The sequence below is a fragment of the Caretta caretta genome, chromosome 1, assembly GCF_965140235.1.
Source record: "Caretta caretta isolate rCarCar2 chromosome 1, rCarCar1.hap1, whole genome shotgun sequence".
Taxonomy (NCBI): Eukaryota; Metazoa; Chordata; order Testudines; family Cheloniidae; genus Caretta; species Caretta caretta.
The window spans coordinates 330,760,138-330,781,791 of NC_134206.1; the positions used below are offsets into that span (position 1 = coordinate 330,760,138).

At 40.6% G+C, this 21,654-nt stretch overlaps 1 protein-coding gene across 7 annotated transcripts in view; it reads left to right on the forward strand.

Moving 5' to 3' along the window:
- Nucleotides 1-12,779, forward strand: part of PHTF2 (putative homeodomain transcription factor 2) — a 183,572-nt gene extending 170,793 nt beyond the window's left edge. For 5 of the 7 annotated variants that reach the window (XM_048836458.2, XM_048836460.2, XM_048836457.2 and 2 more), the window contains 3 exons: nucleotides 1,232-1,327; nucleotides 9,456-9,581; nucleotides 10,370-12,779. In XM_048836458.2, coding sequence (XP_048692415.1) covers nucleotides 1,232-1,327; nucleotides 9,456-9,581; nucleotides 10,370-10,390 — 243 coding nt within the window. In that variant the 3' untranslated portion in view covers nucleotides 10,391-12,779. Of the gene's footprint in view, nucleotides 1-1,231; nucleotides 1,328-9,455; nucleotides 9,582-10,369 lie in introns of those variants that run through there. The other 2 variants (XR_007354677.2, XM_048836464.2) reach the window with 2 other exon arrangements.
- The last annotated feature ends 8,875 nt before the right edge of the window (nucleotides 12,780-21,654 follow it).

Consider the following 21,654-nt stretch of genomic DNA (forward strand, 5'->3'; position numbering starts at 1 on the left):
TGCCTAGGTGACTACAGACCCAGACCCTTGGATCTTAAGAACAATGAACAATCCTCCCAACACTTGCACCCCACTCTTTCCCGGGAAATGTTGGATAAAAAGCCTCACCAATTTGCATAGGTGTCCACAGACCCAAACCTTTGGATCTGAGAACAATGAAAAATCATTCAGTTTTCTTACAAGAAGACTTTTAATAGAAATAGAAGTAAATAGAAGTAAAGAAATCACCTCTGTAAAATCAGGATGGTAGATACCTTACAGGGTAATTAGATTCAAAACATAGAGAATCCCTCTAGGCAAAAACTTAAGTTACAAAAAAGATACACAGACAGAAATAGTTATTCTATTCAGCACAATTCTTTTCTCAGCCATTTAAAGAAATCATAATCTAACACGTACCTAGCTAGATTACTTACTAAAAGTTCTAAGACTCCATTCCTGGTCTATCCCTGGCAGAAACAGCATATAGACAGACTGAGACCCTTTTTCTCTCCCTCCTCCCAGCTTTTGAAAGTATCTTGTCTCCTCATTGGTCATTTTGGTCAGGTGCCAGCGAGGTTACATTTAGCTTCTTAACCCTTTACAGGTGAGAGGAGTTTTTCCTCTGGCCAGGAGGGATTTCAAAGGGGTTTACCCTTTATGACAATTACCAAGTGAACTTTGCCACGTTTTGGGTGTTGAAGACAAACAAAAGTTGCTTGTGTTCCAGAGTTTCTAGAAGGCCTGGAACAGGGAGTTAAATTATAATTTTTAGCTATACTTTCAGGAAAATGATGTCATCAAAAATGTCTTGCAAGATCATTGAATTTGTCAGTGTTCTGTGTTTCTGCTTCAATAAGGAGTTTCATTCATTAGCATATTTGATAATCAGCCGGAGAATTTTGTCAGAGTATTAAGACTCCAGAGAGAACAGAGAATCTTGTGTCCTTTCAGCAACTTTTATTGTTCTTTCTTTCCAATCAGATTTGTGGATGTGTCAAATTACAGATTCAATTTTTGTCTTAATGAGAGTCACAATTATTTTGTTACATCATAAAATGTGTTTTATTATAGTATTACTCATACAAACATTCGTTCTTAAAAAAAACAAAAAAAACCCACCCTGGATTTCCACAATAGTTATGTATTTACCATATTATTACTGACTAATCACTTATCCCATTAACAATTGTTTTAAAATAGATTCTTGCTAACTCAGTTGAGGTATTAAATCAATATTTTATTTGAATAGATAAATCTATATTTGAAAATGGAAAAGAAGCCTAATAAGAAGGAGGAGCTGACACTAGTAAACAATGTTTTAAAACTTGCTACTAAACTCCTGAAGGTAAGAATGAAAATGGAGTACTACAGTATTATACATGATCAAGAAAGAGAACATCTTGCTTAATAAGTCACCTTTCTAGCATTTCTGTAGTATGCACTAGAAACCCTTCCCCTTTAAACCCACTTTCCCTAATAGACTGTGTTGTCATCAGGACACTTTCTCTAATATGCTTCAGTCTGTTGTGTTCTGTCATCACTGTGGATTGCAAATAGAAATTTATTAAAATCATTGTTAAGTTTCACTTTGTACCAACAGTACATGGAGAGTATAGTGAGGGGAGCCTTTGGGATAGGTGGCAATACACTGGACCAAAGAAGGCGGAGTCTTTAAGCTTGCTTTGTTTTTGATCTCTGCACTATATAAGGTGCTAAGTAGTCAATTACTGTAACATTAATACTCTTCTGTAAAGCTAATCCTCCTAAATGCTGCAACAGTTGTTGGTTAGTTACTGTTAAAATTAAAATCAACTTATTTTTACATATTTAAGAATCCTGTTATAGAAGTGAGAGAAGTGTTTAAAAAAATAATTTTGTAGTCATGGTCATTTCTATGCCAGCTACAGAGTATTTCATCCAGTCTAAATTTTAAATGATCTAGTTGTAAATGATACTTAAGTAAATGAGACTATGCCTGTGCATAAAGTCAGTCACATTTTTACAGGTGAACTCATTGTGTAGGTTGTGACAGGGTTGGGCCAGATGGCTACAGGAGAATGATAGAAGGTAGATAGATTAGCCCCAGGTTAAGTAGGTCCCTTTTCACTGGGTAAGGTAACAGGGAAGGTTCCAGAACAATCAGGAACCTTCTGGAAACAATTAAGACAGACAGGCTGATTAGAACACCTGCAGCCAATCAAGAAGCTGCTAGAATCAATTAAGGCAGGCTAATCAGGACACCTGGGTTTAAAAAGGAGCTCACTTCAGTTTGTGGTGTGTGTGTGAGGAGCTGGGAGCAAGAGGCACTAGGAGCTGAGAGTGAGTGTACTGTTGGAGGACTGAGGAGTACAAGCATTATCAGACACCAGGAGGAAGGTCCTATAGTGAGAATAAAGAAGGTGTTTGGAGGAGGCCATGGGGAAGTAGCCCAGGGAGTTGTAGCTGTCGCACAGCTGTTCTAGGAGGCACTCTAGACAGCTGCATTCCACAGGGCCCTGGGCTGGAACCCAGAGTAGAGGGTGGGCTCAGGTTTCCCCCAAACCTCCCAACTCCTGGTCAGACACAGGAGGAATTGACCTGGACTGTGGATCACGAAAACGGTCAAACTGAGGGCTGACGTGAAGCTCCGAGGCGAGCAAATCCGCCAATAAGCTCAAGACCCACCAAGGTAGAGGAGGAACTTTGTCACAAGGTATAGAATTAATATCACTAAATCATCATGGGGAGTGTTTTGGAAATATTATACTTCCTTTTGGCAACTGATTAATGGATTATGATCGAATGGATGGAAGTGTTCACGTGTCAGATTGATTGTGATTTAGGAAGTCATTCACCAGAACCTTCTGAATCCCTTGTATTCTAACGCACCTTATTCATTATTCTCATGGACTTGTTCTCTGTGAATATGGAGACAGCTACTGGAGTAACTCTTCCCACTTGCTTCTGGAGGAAGGATTATGCAATTTTTTTTCTTTTCTGATGAGATCGTAAAAGTCCTGGTGTATCAGACTGGTTTTGACAACTCACCAGTGATTTGAACCTCTACAGCTGTAACTGTACAGCACAGCCTGACTGTATTGGAATGCAGATACCAAATCTAGATCCATACACTATTCAGTGGCAAGAAACTGTTTGGTGAGGTACTGGTCACGACAGTGAAGAACCACTGAACTAAAACTACTACAGTGGGTGTTATTAAGAAGTTTCTACCTGTTTGAGAGAGAGAAGTGATTCTACCTGTATTTCCCATTTTAAGATAAGTAATTTCTTTTATACAAATAAAATCTTTGAAGCCTGAAGAAAGTTTTTCAGATTACTTGCTCTGGAGAAGGGAAAAAACCAAAACCCTCTTGCTTCATCTCTCCTAGGTATATCTTGGAAAGAGATAACAGATATCCCTTTCACTCCACTAGAGCAAAGGACTAGTTCAATATCTCCAGTGAAAGAGTCAGGAGAATACCATCAGGTTACAATGAGGCTGTGCTAGCCTAGGCCAACCTTGACTGCCTAGAGAGAGTGAGGTGTTTCAGAATCCTAGCTGACCAATGGCAAATGAGTCTTGTAGATAATTAGGCCAGGTTTTCATCAGCATCACATCCTACCATACAATTTTGACTTGGTCTGTGCATCTGGCAAAAACAAGGACACAGATTGCATCCTGTTGCGCACTAGGGTAATTGTTCATATCCTAGTGGCATACTAGAACACAGGTGTCTACAGTATACTTTTTGTTATCTGAGAAGGATGGAATTTTTGTCACAATTTGGATCTCTTCTGCCCATATCTCCATGCCCAGAAATCCATATTCAGGGTGGAAATGCTAGTGTTCCTCATCCAAAAGATCATCTCTCAGGACTTTATGTTCAGTGGATCTCGGAGGCATATCTCTATGTATACATTCACCTGGTTAACCACTTGTTAGAATACCTTTGTTATGAACAGGAACTCCTAGTATGTGGCCATTCCTTTTATTTTATTTATTCCCTAAGGAAGGGAAGTATCCTTGATCACCTTGATCGATCAGTCCTTCAGCCCTCAGATAGATGGCGCCGATCACAACACATCTTCCATTCTTCTCATATCCTGGCCTTTCTTCTTCGTGTGCGGCCATGTCTTTTCACAATAAAATCTTCCCATCTTTTTGGAAGTCGGCAGAGTGGTTGTTTCAGTGGGTACTACTCGGCAACAGCTGCAGTACATCAATTGTTGGTGAGCGTCGGTATATGCCCAGCCTATCACATTTTACTGTGCCTGCTCTCAACAATGACATCCTTCACTCCATTCTGCTGTCTGATCACTTCATTGGGGACTCAGTCGTGGATTGAAGTTCCCAGAATTCTTTCCATCGCCCTCTCCATGACGGACAAATTGCTGCTCCTGTCTTCATCAGAACCCATGTTTCGCTGCCATACAGCATTGCTGGCAGTACTGTTGAGTTGAAGAGGCTGGCACGTGTTGCCTTGTTGATTTATCCATATTTTTAATTTCTTGGGTGATCTCCTGACCAAAACTTCTTTGTTCTAACCTACCCAGATTTACCTCCATGGATTGTCTTCATTCTCCAAACTCACAGATCCACCATCAGCTGGAAGATAAGCTCTTTTTTTCTTAGTTCAGGCTCTGATACATCTACAGGATCTGATTGTTGACTCAGCAGTCGGACAAAGTCTCTTAAATCCAACACATGCTCCAGGCCTACATTTCAAGTCCACAGCTCACCAACTGTTTCTAATGTTCTAAACACAAAGTGAGTGAAGTGATATCTTTCATTGGACCAACTTCTGTTGGTGAGAGAGACAAGCTTTCGAGCTTACACAGAGCTCTTCTGCAGGTCTAAACACATACAGACAGTGAGCTGTTCTGTACAGACTGGAGGCTGATCGACACTGCAAAGTTAGGTTGGCTTAACTACATTACTTGGAGCTGTGTATACACCACTAGGATGAGAGAAGAACGCTTTAGTAGACCTAGCTACTGCCTCTTGGAGAGCTGGATTTACCACAGAGACAGACAAACCCTTTCCGTCAGTGTAGTAAGTGTCTACACTTAAGCACTGCAGATGTGCTGCAGTAGTATTTCTATGTAGACATACCCATAAACTCCTGGGCCTTCCTCTTATTAGTTTGAGATCACAAGAAACGGTCCCTGACAATACTGACCGCTGAAGTCCAGAGATCTTTGGGCTCATGGCTGTTGTGGAAAACAACAGATGTCAGGAAAACTGTCAGATCCTCTACCCCTCAATTGCAGCAGATTCCAGTCTGGATGGATGGAACATTCATGCGGGCACAATGTCCTTTCAGATCCTGTAATCCAGGTGAAAATCCAGTGTGAATACCAAACTCAAACTAAAGAGTGCTGAGCTTTTGTCAGTTTCTCTTAAATTCAAGAAGGGACAATTAGATCCTCTAGTCCAGGGGTCTCAAACTCAAATGACCACGAGGGCCATATGAGGACTAGTGCATTGGCCCGAGGGTCGCATTACTGACACCCCCCTTGCTACCCCTGGTCCTGCCCCCACTCCACCCCTTCCATGAGGCCCCGCCTCTTCCCACCCCTTCCCTGCCCCCATTCCAACCCCTTCCCCGAAGTCCCCACCCCAACTCTGCCCCCCTCCTGCCCCCCAAGGGGAGGGGTGCGTCGGGGGCTCAGGGCAGGGAGTTGGGGTGCAGGAGGGGTGCAGCGGGGGCTCAGGGCAGGGAGTTGGGGTGCAGCAGGGGCTCAGGGCAGGGAGTTGGGGTGCAGGAGGGGTGTGGCGGGGGCTCAGGGCAGGGAGTTGGGGTGTGGAGTGCAGGAGGGTGAGGGGTGCAGCAGGGGGTTGGGGTGCAGGGTGTGGTGGGGGCTCTGGGCAGGGGGTTGGGGTGTGTGTGGGCTCAGGGCAGGGAGTTGGGGTGTGGGGTGCAGAAGAGGTTCGGGGTGCAGGCTCTGGCCCAGCGCCGCTTACCTAGGGCGGCTCTGGCCCAGCGCCGCTTACCTAGGGCGGCTCTGGGGTGGCAGCGGCACGCACTGGGGCCAGGGCCGCGCCGCTCTGCTCCGCTCCAGGAAGCAGCCAGAACCACGTCCCTGGGGTAGTGGGGGCACAGGGCTCTGTGTGCTGCTCTTGCCACTCCTCCAGGTACCTCCCCCGAAGCTCCCATTGGCAGCAGTTCCCCCTTCCCGGCCAGTGGGAGCTTTGGGGGGCGGTGCCTGTAAGTGAGAGCAACGCATGGAGCCTTCTGCTGCTGCCCCCCCCCCCCCACCCGGGACATGGTTCCGGCCGCTTCAGGGAGTGGCATGGGACTCGCAGCGGGGGGAGGGGGGGCGCGGTGCGTGGGAGCTTGGAGGGCCACGTGTTTGAGACCCCTGCTCTAGTCTGATTGCCTGTATATACCAGACCATTAAATTTCACCCAATTACTCCTGTATAGAACCCAGTAATGTGTGTTTAACCAAAACATACCTTTCAAAAAGGCATCCAGTCTTGATCTGAAGAAAACAAGAGATGGAGAATCTAGCACTTCCCTTGATAGTTTGTTCCAATGGTTAACAACCCTCTCTGTTAAAAATCTCCATCAAGCGAACCTGCTTGCCTGCCTGCTCAACAAGCAGTTATTCCACCCAGATTGATCCCCAGGTGTGGAGAATGGACACATTTTCACTCAACTTTTCTGATCTCTGAATGACACCTTCCTTGCCTTAACTCCCCTGCTCCTCCTCTTTAGTCAGGAAAATCCAGAGCGAAGATAATTTTATTGTCCTCTTGTCGCCCCCAGAAACCCTTGCTCCTCAATCTTTCAGATGAGTCTTTGAGCTGTGGCTTCCTCACCTCTCTCAGGTACTTGTGCATTAGAAATCAGTGCTTCATCAGAACCAGAGTCATACATTTAATAGCTTTGAGGTTTTCTGGTTGATACTCCAGTCTTTTTTCCACATGAGCAATAGAGATTCTCTTTCCTTCCAGAAAGCCCTCAACTGGCCTGGGCTTACCAACATAGTTGGGGGTCATCCTTTCATCCTCATCAGGCCTCCACTGGATTTTTGCTAGAGTTTCTCCTAAAGGGAGAAGGAACTTCACTAGTGGTTCATCATTTGACTTGACTATACATCATTAGCATTTGACTTGCAGTTCATCCTTATGTCTCACATTTCCTCAAGGCAGTCAAATATCTCAGAACCAGAAGATAAATGGAGTTTTAATTTGGTACGTTATACTCTCATTGAAGGTTTCCTATGAGCCACTTAGAACAGCTTCACCAAGAAGTTATTCATTTTTTTTCTTCCTGTCATCATAAACCACTTCACTTGAACAAAATAGTTCTCCTTACATGGCCAGAGCTCTCAAATTCTCCTTAAAATCAAAAGAGCCTATTCCAAAAGTCTGGTAACTATGCTTACCTTAAGTAAAGGGCCAAAAATCTCTAAAGCTACAATCTTTAGATGTGCCAAGATGGCTATCAAAGAGTTCTGCAGTACTAAGTTTAAAAAATGCATCCTTCTGAAATTGCCTCCATTCATTTACCAAGCATTACAAAGCTGATGTGGAAGTCTCCTTAGGCACCTTCTTTGGGTGCAGAATATTTCTGATTGAACTTTGTTAAATGGCGGAATCTAAAAACAAAGTTCAGAAGATTGGTTATGAAATAGTTACATATTGTTTTGAGGGTTTTTTTCTCATTTTCCTTCTCTCTGACTTTACTGTTTGCTATTTCCCCAGTAGTTGTACCTAGATTTGGGGGGAGGCCACTCTAAGAGAACAGCCCAATTTAGTCTCATCTGTTAATTGGTTTTCTTATGGAGTGACCCTCTGCCAGTGTGGGACATCCTTCCCCCTTTGTGGTTTTCCTAGGTTCCTTGCCTATGTTTTCTAGCATTGGAAGCATTCTCTAGGTGTTTGGGTGCCAAAGTGACTCTGAAAGGCCAGGATCTGATACCTGGAAAAATAAATTTGCATATTCCTGCCTCCAGAAGCAAGTGGATAGATCTTCCACACTAACTGAAGAGGGCTACTCAGAGAATATCAATTAACAGGTGAGACACCATGTAGTCTAGATATTTTCCTCATATACACTAGTATAGTGGAACCTTTAATCGGCACTTAATTTAGTACTTATTTCATATTACTGAATTGTGCTGTTTAGCAAGTTTGTGGGGGGAAAGCAATCAGAAGCAAATATGAGCATGCAGGAGACAGGTAACTTTATTTTTATGAGCTTCTCAACCTCACACGCCCTGAAAGTTGATGACATTTTTTGCTACTTATGCCTTTGTGAGAATTGCACAGTGGAGAACAGTAATTTTTTCTTTCTCCCACCCTTTGCCTCTCTATTTAGATTTTAAACCCATCATGCCTCTTACTCTCTATACCCTTACAATGTGTATGTATAGCTCCTACTAGAATGGGGCCACAGTCTTAGTTGTGCCTCTAGGAACTATTGTAATACAAGTAATAAATAACAAATGAGCCATAATAATTATTAACGTGGGATGCCATTTGTAAAACGTGATTTTTATAATTACCAACAGGTATTTTGGACAAATGTAAACAACTGTTTGTTACAGAAAGTTATGAGTCAAAGATAAAACAATAATATTTTAAAATAATTTAATAACTTTGGCACTATGCAAAGTGTCAGATAACACCATTTCATATAAAACCATTGTTCAATAGTGAACAAGGTAATCACTGCAGCATTATGAATATTTGCTATGCATTTGTTTGTGTTGTCTTGATTTTTTTAAGTGATTTCTTAAATTTGGTTTCTTTTCATACTAAGAAAATAAGTGTTTTCACCTGGAGACATGCCCTTTGCATAACAAACTGAATTAATGTTTTTGTAGTACTAATTTCTGTCCTATACTAAGAATAAGATAACTGTCATATTAACCCTTTGACACAATAGATAGCGCTCCTTCTGCTAAGGGCTAATGTGTTATGTATTATTGCTCAGCATCAGTATATTTCAACTCTTGTCATGAAAAGTTGTAGGTTTCTTTTTGTTTTTGCAGCAGAAGTGAGGAGGCATCAGAGCATGAGGTTTGTTTTTTTAAACCCTCTTTGACATTATTTTACAGTACAGCAGCCAGTCTGAAATGACTGAGCTCTTTAACTTTCCCTAGTATTCTGCTCAGCCATTGAATTCTTGCCCTTTTCCCTGCATAGCACCCTCTTTCTTTTGGAAGTCTAGTTTTCTTAGTATTTGTTGGATCCAGAGCTGGAACTTCAAGATGCTTCTCAAGCACATACAAACGGGCAGTTAAATCATCTGCTTGGCTGTCCTGGTGCAGTAATTGGAGTTGTAAGCAGTTTTTTCCTTAAAATATTTTGTCTTATTTGTCAATACTGTGACCACTTTACAGTCTCAAAAGCATTCAGAATTACATATCACAAATCTTGTTAATGTGATCATAGAGGTATTAGTTCCATATTTCCTGATATTAAAATTGCTTTTGTATAATTTCTGTGTTTTAATTATGTAAATATATTTCTATCGGTAGGAATTGGACAGCCCCTTCAGGTTATATGGGCTTACAATGAACCCACTGCTTTATAACATCACCCAAGTTGTCATCCTGTCTGCTGTTTCTGGTGTTATCAGTGACTTGCTTGGATTTAATCTAAAGGTGACCGCTTCCAGTACCATGTATTGATCCAGAACACACAAAATGTCACAATTGAATGTGCATAGTGACCTCAGTAAAAATACATAGTAAAATTATGAATATTGTTTGAAAATAATTTCATCAAATTTAAATTTATTTATTTTAAAATTTATTCTATTCTTAGAACACATCAACCACCAGCTTTTCACATTTATTTCTTCCAACCTTGGGCCTTCATTTAGCAGATATACTTCTGTACAGGCTCAGTTAATCTATTTAACTAATCTTACAAGACCTACATCTAATTTAGGAAATTATCTCTGCCTCTTGGCCATTATTTCTTACTGCTAGCTTGTTTGCAGTTCTTGGAGTGCTACAGAAAATGCACATATCACCTCTTGCCCCACAATATACATGATGTCACAACACGATGTAGGATCACCTTGTCATACTACGCATCATGTCACTCCATCATGACTAGAGAAATGAACTGATAATTTAACACTCTCTGAAATCTGAATTGCATGAGATGTCATAATTTCCAGACTCAGGAGATAGGGGAATATCAGTTACAAAACCTTTCAGTAGTATCAGGGCTCTAGTCCTGATGCTTAGCCATTCATCTTTCTAAATAGATTACAAAAATATCTGTGTTCTTTCACAAGTAAAGGAATGCAACAATGATTCTGTACACTTTAGACACAGCGGTATGTTTTTAAATGTAAACACAGAGATGCACTGTAACTTTAATATTTAACTGAAAATTCATGCAAGACTTAAAATGTTCATTGCTGCTTTCACTTTTTCAGCTCTGGAAGATCAAATCATGACAATACACAAAGAGAAGATGTAGCACAGTATTCTGGCAAAATCCACTGATGGACTAAACTGCCTCAGAGCAGTCACTGAATCTGTGCTTCAGAAGTTATGGCCTCTTCAAGGATGTAGTTTGGAAAACTGAAGTGTTTACATCTGATTGTCTTGTGCAATCTTTATATTTATTTTATCATCTCACTGTTTTTTCTGTTTTAGCTGACATTTGTATTTTATTTTCAAGTATTGGTATGCTTAGTTATTGAAAGGGTTAGAAAACTGATATCCAGATACTTGAGATCCTGGTAATGGGTCACACTGAATTATTGTATCTATGGTGAAAGCTAAATACCAATGCTAAGCTTTTATACTTCATAATTTATGGGTAAAAACTTTATATTTGTAGATTGTTTGTTGCAGTAGAAATGAGACCTATTTACAAATAACTTGAAATACTGACAATACAGTATGACAGGTAATGGAAATATTTTATGTTAACGCTAGAAACAAGCTGGTTTCTTACTTTTTTGGTGAGTCCAGGATCTAATCTGATTAAGCTGCAGTTTAAACACCTTTGGATATTAATAAGATATTACATCACAGGTCAACAAGTGCTCTTTAATAACACTTTTATTAGAGCAATAATTGTAAATGGTTAACATGCTGTAAGATATTTTGATAAAATTAACTATTGTATTTATTTGAAACACTGGGCTATTTGCATAGATCCGACTGTGCATGCTCAGTATGTGCACTTTTTATTGTTACTTTTAATTAGGACCTTTATATATAGTAAAGGGAATATATTATGGTGGACTGTGGAGCAATATATTATTTTTGCAACCTGAGTATTTGGACGTCACTTATGAGTCAAAAAGTTGTTAATGGAAGATGGTAAATTATATACGCTCAAGAATAGGACAAATACTCTCCCATAGTACACTATAGTATATGCTGTTTGTACCACACTTAACTTTAAGAACAGTTGTTCCATTATATAGAAACATTTCTTCTTTAAGTCTTATTTGTTTGCATGCCCACATCTCTTGCAGTTATAAAAATGTAGCTTGCAAAATCTATCAACTAAAGCTAGTATGCAGTGTTGTTGTAGTTAAGGCAATTTTAAAAACATGCTGCTAATGTTAGCATCACCAAGCTCCTCCTCAGTGTTTTTATTTAGGTTGCCAAGTCTCCAGTCTAAACCCTGATGCTACTTAAGGAGCATGATTTTGATGACAGATTTGTTTTGGGGTTTACATTTTAGATTAGCCCATTTATTTCCTTAGAGTATTCATCCCTTCAGAGTTACTAGTTAGTTTGTGCTTAAACATAACAGCATCCCACTTACAAAACTGTATTAGGAGGGCCAATATCATGTTTGAGTATCCTTAAACATTTTACTTTTAGGGGAATATATTTATGATTAGAATTCAAAAAATCATCTGCTTCAGATTGGGAAAGGGTAGAAAATGTAATAGGCTATGTGATACATACATGCATACAAAAATCCATCATACATGACATATTACTAATCCTCAATCATTAAATAGTGGAGGCAATGTATCTTAAACTTGTGTGGTATAAAAAATTTTTATATACAAAGCAACGCAAACAAGCATTTTGTATTTTATTTGCCTATGTACTAATGTTTAATAATGACCAAAGTGCATTCTGGTTTTTGAAGGAATGTATTACTGGAGCTTTAAGAACATGTTATACTTAGTTTCTCATGTGATAAATTTGGCTGCATCTGATCCGTTTCTTCTTCCTCTGTTATCTGATGTTGGGATTGTTTTTAGGAATTAAGTATATTTTATAAATAGGCTCCCCCCTCCACCCCAAAATATGGTACAGACCTACACAAAACTTAATTTTGCACAGAATATATTTTAAAGGGAGGGGAAGGGAGAGTACAGCAAGAATTGTGTAGGAGTAAAAGATGAGGCTGTTGGTTTTCACAGCCTGTCATTATAAAAACTAATTTTTCCAGAATGGAAATATTTTTGAGAAATTTGTGTTGAATATACTGCTTTCAGTTTAAAAAAGAAACAGTTTGGGTTGAAGATGGAAATTAGTTTGTAACTACATATACCTCAGCAACTGGTGATATGCTGGATTGTTGCACTACCAGTAGGAACGTGGGGAGAATAAAATGAGGGTTTGTAAAAGGAAGTGAAGGGTACTTCAGAGTAAATGCAGACACATGTAAATTGCTGTCATTAGGTATATCAATAATGCAAGAAGTAAATGAGAGAAATGTTCTACATCCCTTAATATGAAAAAGCCAGTACAAAAATAGAGGTAAGTAGAAATATGGCGGATCTTGTGTTTTGTTTTTTGCCACATTTTGTAACTGAAAGTGTGATGAGGCTTGGAATAAAGCATTCTGTGGCCGATGGTCTAAAACTGTGCAATGGTCTGTGTTTCTTGTAATTCCACCATATTTCTATTGAATTTATTTGCTTACTTTGACCTAAATCCAGTTTTGTGATGCTGTAAAGGGTCAGATAACGCTTATTCTATTGGAATTAGGAGTGTCCTCCTTAGGAAAAGGGAGCTTAAAGCAAGAATTCAAGTTAAAAATTTGAGGTGGCTTGTGAAATACAATTGTCAATAATACACCTCTTAACCATGGAAAAGGAACAGAAAAATGTACTCAGGATAGTTCTTGTTCATGCAGAGTGGCTTATTTTACCAGCAAAGAGCTTTGCAATTGGAAGTGTAGATTTCAGGCATAAAGGGTTACCTCTTATTTGATTCATTTCACTAATGGGCAGCATAGGGCAGCGTTGAGCACCCACAACCTTAATTCTTCTTGGAGTTATTTGTCCACATGGATCCCACTTCTAGTGCACATGCACCCCATGTGTGTGAAATTTGATTCTTCAGGTCAGCAGTGTCCACTGGGGCTGCACCTATGCACTGCACATCATAGAATCATAGAATATCAGGGTTGGAAGGGACCTCAGGAGGTCATCTAGTCCAACCCCATGCTCAGAGCAGGACCAATCCCCAACTAAATCATCCCAGCCAGAGCTTTGTCAAGCCTGACCTTAAAAACCTCTAAGGAAGGAGATTCCACCACCTCCCTAGGTAACGCATTCCAGTGTTTCACCACCCTCCTAGTGAAACAGTGTTTCGTAATATCCAACCTAAACCTCCCCCACTGCAACTTGAGACCATTACCCCTCGTTCTGTCATCTGCTACCACTGAGAACAGTCGAGATCCATCCTCTTTGGAACCCCCTTTCAGGTAGTTGAAAGCAGCTATCAAATCCCCCCTCATTCTTCTCTTCCACAGACTAAATAATCCCAGTTTCCTCAGCCTCTCCTCATAAGTCATGTGCTCCAGGCCCTTAATCGTTTTTGTTGCCCTCTGCGGACTCTTTCCAATTTTTCCCCATCCTTCTTGTAGTGTGGGGCCCAAAACTGGACACAGTACTCCAGATGAGGCCTTACCAATGCCGAATAGAGGGGAATGATTATGTTCCGCAATCTGTTGGCAATGCTCCTACTTATACAGCCCAAAATGCTGTTAGCCTTCTTCGCAACAAGGGCACACTGTTAACTCGTACTAGCTTCTCGTCCACTGTAACCCCTAGGTCCTTTTCTGCGGAACTGCTGCCTAGCCACTCGGTCCCTAGTCCCCCCTAGGGATTCTTCCATCCTAAGTGTAGGATTCTGCATTTGTCCTTGTTGAACCTCATCAGATTTTTTTTTGGACCAATCCTCTAATTTGTCTAGGGCCCTCTGTATCCTATCCCTACCCTCCAGCATATCTACTAGTCGTCCCAGTTTAGTGTCATCTGAAAAGTGCTGAGGGTGCAATCCACGCCATCCTCCAGATCATTAGTGAAGATATTGGACAAAACCAACCCCAGGACCAACCCTTGGGGCACTCCGCTTGATACCGGCTGCCAAGTAGACACGGAGCCATTGATCACTACCCATTGAGCTCGATGATCTAGCCAGCTCTCTATCCACCTTATAGTTCATCCAGCCCATACTACTTTAACTTGCTGGCAAGAATACTGTAGGAGACCATATCAAATTCAAAAAGTGATCTTGTGCGTAAAAAGGTTGGAGACCACTGCCATAGAGCTTGGTCAAAATTTGGAATTTTCCATTCCACTAGAAGTTCAGACATTTCAATATTTCCTTTTGTCCCAAATAGAATGAAAAGCTGAAATTTCCAACAAAACAAAAATCCCAGAAAATTTCATTCTGGAAATATTGAAAAGCCCTTTTCAAAACATTTTGTTTCGATATGGTTGAAACACTACATTTTGACTTCTATATTACACTGCAATATAACGTAATGTAATAGATATTTTGTAACGTAAAAGTCAAAAAATGGTAGTCAACAACCAGTTCAAACTCATTGAAATGAAGCACTTAGATAATTTTTAAGAAAAAATTTGATTAGATCAATGTTTCCATGGAATATTTCAGGTTAATCAAATCAACATTTTCTGATGAGAAAATTGTTCTGTTGGAAAATTTCCAACCAGTTATATGAAAAAACAATGTTAATGTCAACACAGAGATGTTTACAAAAGCAAAATCCTTAGGCTTTAAATCTTTTCCTTTTTGTGAAGCTTACCATACCCCTTAATAACAGGCACTCTGAGTGCCTTTTAATCAGGGTCAAGAGCAGATTCCAGACTGCTGTTCTATTGGTTGCTCATTTTCTAAAGTGTACACAGAAGGCAAGAGATGTGCAGTTAAAATGACTGTTAGAGAGCTTCATAAGGACTATTCCTCTAAGCCACACTTCAGCAGTGCCCCAGTGAGACGTAATTCTAGCCCATGTATTAGAACTGCTTTCTCTACTAAACTAAACCCAGTTGTCAGCAGCTGAGGCTTGAAGGGCAAAAAAGGTCTCCATGATCCAGACTCCATCTATGACTGAGAGGAGGAGGAGCATCATTCCAAGGAGGAGATTAAGCACATTCCCTCCATAGTCGTTAGAGCTCTGTCTTGTATCATGCTCCACAATTGGAAGGCCAGTCACTAGCCAGAATTGGGTTCCACTGATGCCCCAGCACTGACTGTACATCACACATGGCATCTTGACTTATTGGTACCAAATTTCTCATTATTATTATTATTATTTGGATTATCATAGTGCCAAGGAGCTCCAGTGATAGACCCAGAACCCTGTTGTGCTAGGTGCTGTACAAACACAAAACAAAAGCTGGTCCCTGAAACAAAGTGCTTAGAATCTAACTGAGACAAGAGACAACAGATGGATACAGACATACTGATGGGAGAGTACAAGGAATCAATGAAACAATATTGGTCAGAATAATAGGCAGTGATCTCAGCACACCAACAGCCTAATTGTTGTCAAGGTTTTTATAGGCATCACAGCAAAGGAGATTTTGAAGGCTAATGAGTTCGTTTTGTTGATGTTTATGGGGTGCTTCTCCCAAGCATGAGGGCTAGCATGGGAGAAAGCACGAAGGTGCTTATTTTGAAATTTAGCAAGTGAGTGATGGAGACTGACCTCATGGGCCAATTAGAGGCGTAAGTAAACCTTTCCTTATTGAATAAGAGATAAGGGAGGCTGAGAATAGGTCTTGAAGGGCCTTGAAAGTGAATATATGCAGCTTATGTTTGATGCAATAAAGAAGAGGGAGCCAGTGAAGCGATGCAAAAAGAAGAGTGACGTTCAAAGTGAACCGCTAGGAAAATGATCTTTGCAGCAGCATTTTGCATGGATGAGTGTGGCAAGATTGCATTTATTTAGGCCAGAGAAAAGGATGTTGCAGTAATTGAGACACGAGATGAGAGTCTAGATGAGAGTTTTAGCTGTGTGGATGAATAGGAAAGGCTGTATCTTTAGAGATGTTGTGCAGAAAGAATCTGAAAGACTTGAGACATAGCCTAGGTGTGAGGCTTTAGAGGGAGTCTATATCAAAGATAACACCCATATTATGGACCTGAGGGACAGATAGAATGGTGGTGTTTTCTATAGTAATTGAGAAAGGAGGTAGTGGGAAGAATTGAAGGGAATGGAGAGAAGGAAGTTTAAGAGCTCTGTTTTAACCATGTTGAGCTTGAATTCATGAGTAGACATTCACAAGATGTCATCAGAGAGACAGGCTTAGATTGTAGTTTGTACAGAAGGAGATGGGAGTAGCGTCTCACACTCATGTTTCCTGTGAAGCATAGAATTCTAGCATAAATGTGTTCACTCAAGAATCAATCTTGCAGAAGATTTTCTGCTGGTCGGGATTCCCCAGGATCAATATATTTGCCACTGATCAAAACAAGAAATGTCGAATACTTTTGTTCCAGAGAGGGTTTGAGTCCAGGCTCCCTGTCAGATGTTTTTCTCATTCCATTAACACTGAAGGTCCTGAGAAAAACAGACAGGAGGCAGACTTCATTATCTTAATAGCACCAGTGTAGGTCAGACAATTTTTGTACTCTGTTCTGCTTCTGTATTCAAAATCTGCAATCACCCTACCAGCTCTACCCAATGTAATCTCTCAAAACTTCAGTGAGATCCTGCACCTGGATCCAACATCATTACATCTGACGGTTTGAATGTTGTCTGGATAATTGCTCCTGACAGGAGCTGTGCAACTCAAGTTCAAAACATTCTGATTCGTAGCAGAAAAAACTTTACTAGACTGAATTATAAAGTAAAGTGAAAGAGGTTTTTTTCAGCATCACCTGCTATCCATAGAGTCCCCAATTTCTGTTATTTTGGACTGTTTCAGGGCTAGTACATAATCAGGTCTCTCGAATAGCTCCCAGAGGGTACATTTAGCTGCAATCTGGACTCACCACCCTCCGAATCAGGGCCATATCATTTTTCCTCAGCCAGCATTTGCAACATTTCTTAAAGGTCTGGCACCTAATTTTTCCTCAATCTAGGTGCCCCTCAGAATCTCAGTATACTGTTAACATGTGTAATGGGCCCCCTCTTGAACTCTTAGCAACTTGTTCCCTTATATCTCCTATTGAAGACTGCCTTCATGGTAGCTATAGCTTCATCCTGAAGTATAAGGGAGATCAGCCTTTGATGTTAGGGCCCCCTTTTATGTAGTAGTTCATAGCAGTAAGGTGATTCTCAAACCTCATCCCAAGTTTTTACACCAAAATCTGATTTTCCTCTGAATCAATTTTACAGTTTTCTTCCCCAAGTCTCACTTTTTTCCATGGAAAGCTAAACTGCACACTCTTAATGTTGGAAGGGCTTATTGTTCTGCCTTAATAGAACTAAATCCTTTAGAATCCAAGTTGTTTATGGCTTTTGCTGGCAGAGTTATAGGTTAGACCAGTGCTTCTCAAGCTATCTGATGTGGGGGACTGGCCATTTTTTTTCCAATGTGCGCTCAGACTGGCAGCTGATGGCTCATGGACTGGCACCGGTCCACAGACCACCACTTGGAGTAGCACTGGGTTAGACTATTTCAACACAAAGGGTATCCAAGTTGATGTCTAACTTCATAAAGGATGGCAAGATTTTAAAGTTTGTAAATTGTTTTAAGGGCTGAAGCCCAGATTCTGATCTCAATTACAGCAGTGAGAATTTAGAGTGTAACTGTGGCAGTGAATGGTATAAAAACATTTGGATTCTGTTTGTTTGATACTTTTTTGTTAGCACTCTGACAAGTCATTATTTAAACATTTAGATTCAGATTTTCAAATGTATTTAGATGTCTAACTCCCAGGAGCCTAAAGACCTTCAAAAATTTGCCCCCTTGTGTCTGTTACACTTGTGCAAGATGTAACTTTATTTACACTGGATTAATGTAGTTGTAAGTAAGATCAGAATGTGATCGTATTTCATAAAAACTTGTTCCTTAAAGTGCTTCCCAAAAACCCCCAAACCTAGAAATGAAGTCCAGATATTTTGGTTTGCCCTTCTCTAACGGCAAAGGACTTAAATGATTTAAACCATTCTTTCATTTGAGCTGACAGTTTCTCAAGTTTCAGCCCAATGCAGTTTGAAACTGCTGCAAATTGGGTTTTATAATGGAAAAACCCATGGTCTCTGCTATAGCTGTGCTGTCAGCAATGCTATATCTCATTCTATCAATAACTGGGGATCCTTCAGGGAGAACAATCGGAAGCTGGATTTTTCTCTTCCTTTTCAACCTTTGGGCAAGGTTGAAACTGCTGCAGAACAATCTTCAGAACAGACACCTGAGTTCACTGAATGATTAAAATACCATCAAATTTTCATCACACTTTTCTTCCATTATGAATTATCAATTTGTTAGCATCATAAAGGAGATTAACATAAAGAGCTTTTATGTTACAGGAAGGATTTTTTAGATAAAGTACATGTTTACTCACAGGATCTGCTAATAAACAAGGACTGGACTGTTCCCTTAGTGAAGCTCATTTGACCTACTACATTTGACTTATTTTTTTATTTAGAAGAGATAACTGTAATTGCTTCCCCTGTGCGCCCCCCCCCCTTTTTTTGTTCAGTCTTTAGAAATTATTTACAAGCATCTCCCACTTGAGCTTAATCTTTCTGGTAATGAAAGTAAATTTTATTAGGGATTAGCTGCCTCCCAACCAAATAAAAATCCAAAACAAAGCCACTAGAGGTGTAGTAGTAAATTAAATGATCTTTTGCTTACCCTTTATTCTATAAGCACAACTGAATGGAGCAAAAGTCACTTCACTATTTGACAGATGCAGTTAATCTGACTAAACCTAATGGTTTCTCGTCATTCAAACACAGAATATAAATCTCAAATTAAATAGCCAATAAAATTTGACATAGGTGTACATTTACTCTCTCGTTTTTGATTAAATCAAAAGACCACTGCGACATTGCTAGTCGTAGCAGAAGTTGGGTATACCATCTGGGAGGGGAGAGTTCTGGAATTCTACCTCTAATAGTAACTCTCTCTCTCTCTCTGAACTAGTGAGGAGTTGTCAGTTGGCTTGCGTTTGTGTCCTGTCAGTATGCTGTCCAGCTCTGCGCAGATAGTTAGCTTAGCAGACATCGATAGTATTACCCAGTGTTATGTGCTAAGGCTGGAGTGTCATTGCCTGAATAATGCTGTTCAGTTTGCCCACTGCTTCTATCCTTGGAGCAGATAAGGCAGCCCGCTCATTCAGCAGACTGCAATGTTACTCATAAAGAAAGACTACAAGCACAGTTCTTGTAGTGACAAAGGCACTCAGCCAGTTTTATTGCCATCAAAAGACAGTCCCAGTGCCCTGGCTCCTTGGTTACAGTACGCTAACACATAAATGCCCTGTGACAAGGAATGGCTCAGTCAGCAGCAGGAATTTCTGCTATCCCCTCGCTGAACAAACAAGACAAAGTATCGTGACATTTATAGGATAAAATAGACAACTAAAATACACAACTTACACACCACCTTACATATTTCATGACATCTGCTTGTTAGCTCCCTTGTTCCTGATAATTGGAACAAAACATCCCTATTCATTATTTTGTCAAACCATCTTATCTTGTACTAGATTGGGGTGCGTCTGTACTAGATTAAATATATTTACGTAGCTATCTGGTGCCTAGAGTACTAGCAACAACTTTGCCACGTTCATGTACTGAACAGTGAACTTGTAAACATCTGCTTTAATACATGGCCTGACTTTGGTTCACAGCCTCTGGTTCAGGCCTCAAATCTTACACCAGGACCAGTGCACCAGACTCTTTCTATCTCTGCTCCATAAGTCACCTGGGGCCACTTTGCATATAGCCACAACCATGATTCTGTAACCAGTAAGAACAACAGTAACCTTAACTGGTCACAAGAAAAAATGTTTTGAGTTCATAGCACAGCTTTTCTGCCATCATGAAGGTTTTTGCATCCACATCTTGTATGCTGCCTGTTTGTTTTTGTTTTTGTTTTGTTTTGTTTATGAGTGCATTCAGGGCAGCTAACCCTAAGTGCCCCTGCAGTAGCTCCCTGAGTAACTTTTTAGGATTACAGCAGCTAATTTCCATTGTGGAAACCTGCTTATCAGTACAGTTGCTGCATCCTCCCACTTCTGTAACTTGCTGGCTTAACAGCTTGGGAACATAATAGGGTAGAAATGGTAACAGCACAGAGCACTTGGAGCTAGTACCAGAAAAGCAGGTAGAGGCAAATAAAGAGATTTTGCCTGAATTACTGAACTTAAGAACATAAGAATAGCCATACTGGGTCAGACCAAAGGTCCATCCAGCCCAGTATCCTGTCTACCGATAGTGGCCAATGCCAGGTGCCCCAGAGGGAGTGAACCTAACAGGTAATGATCAAGTGATCTCTATCCTGCCATCCATCTCCACCCTCTGACAGAGGCTAGGGACACCATTCCTGTCCATCCTGGCTAATAGCCATTGATGGACCTATCCTCCATGAACTTATCTAGTTCTTTTTAGAACCCTGTTTGAGCCACATGTTCAAGTACTCAGCATCCATGATTTCAGCCTGATTTTCGGGAGAGCTCTGCTTCCTTATGGGTACCTAAACAGAGACCAGATTTTCAAGCTTGCTCCGTAGCTAGCTGCCCCCAATATGCTGAGTTCTTCTGAAAACCTGTCCCTTTATTCTGGTGCTTAAATGGGAGCTGAGCTCCTTTGAAAATCTGGCCCCAATTGTGTGAGCAGAATTCTGTTGGAAATGTCTGGTAAAGCATTAGGGCCAGCATCAGCTAACCTTCACAAGCTTGCGAGGCTGGTATTCTCATTTTACAGATGGGCAGATGGAGATGCAGAGTAGCAAAGTCAATGTCTGAACTGAGCGAGGCAGAGTCTGAATACACTCCATCCACACCTAGCCTTGTGGGGTTGGCCTCTAGCTCACTACACACACCCAAATGCCAGGAGATATGCTTTGTCCCACACAGAGAAGGAAAAAAAGCTGGTCTCAGAAGGGGGAGGATCTTGGGTGGTATGGTATTCTTGAAAACAGGATGAGAGTCAGGTTGGTGGGTGAGGCGGGGTTGCCAGTGGGAACACAACATTACAAAATCTTGCTGTTTTTCTTATAATATCCACCCTGTTCTGGGATGAATAGAGGCCTTCATATTGGGGGAAGAGGAACTGGAATAAATTCCTATTGTACATAATGTATCTCTGATGGTAGATAGGGCTTGAATGTATAATTGGTTCCACTTGTCTGGGAACAAATTATGCTATTATCTCTATCATTGCATGATACATGTCTATGTTTCAAACTGCTGACTTCAGTCCCCACATGGAATCTTTATTCGTTTTCCTCTTCTATCTCAGATTTGCCAGGACAACTCAAGCCTTTATGGGCCTTTTCCTTGAGACAGCTATGGGTCTCTG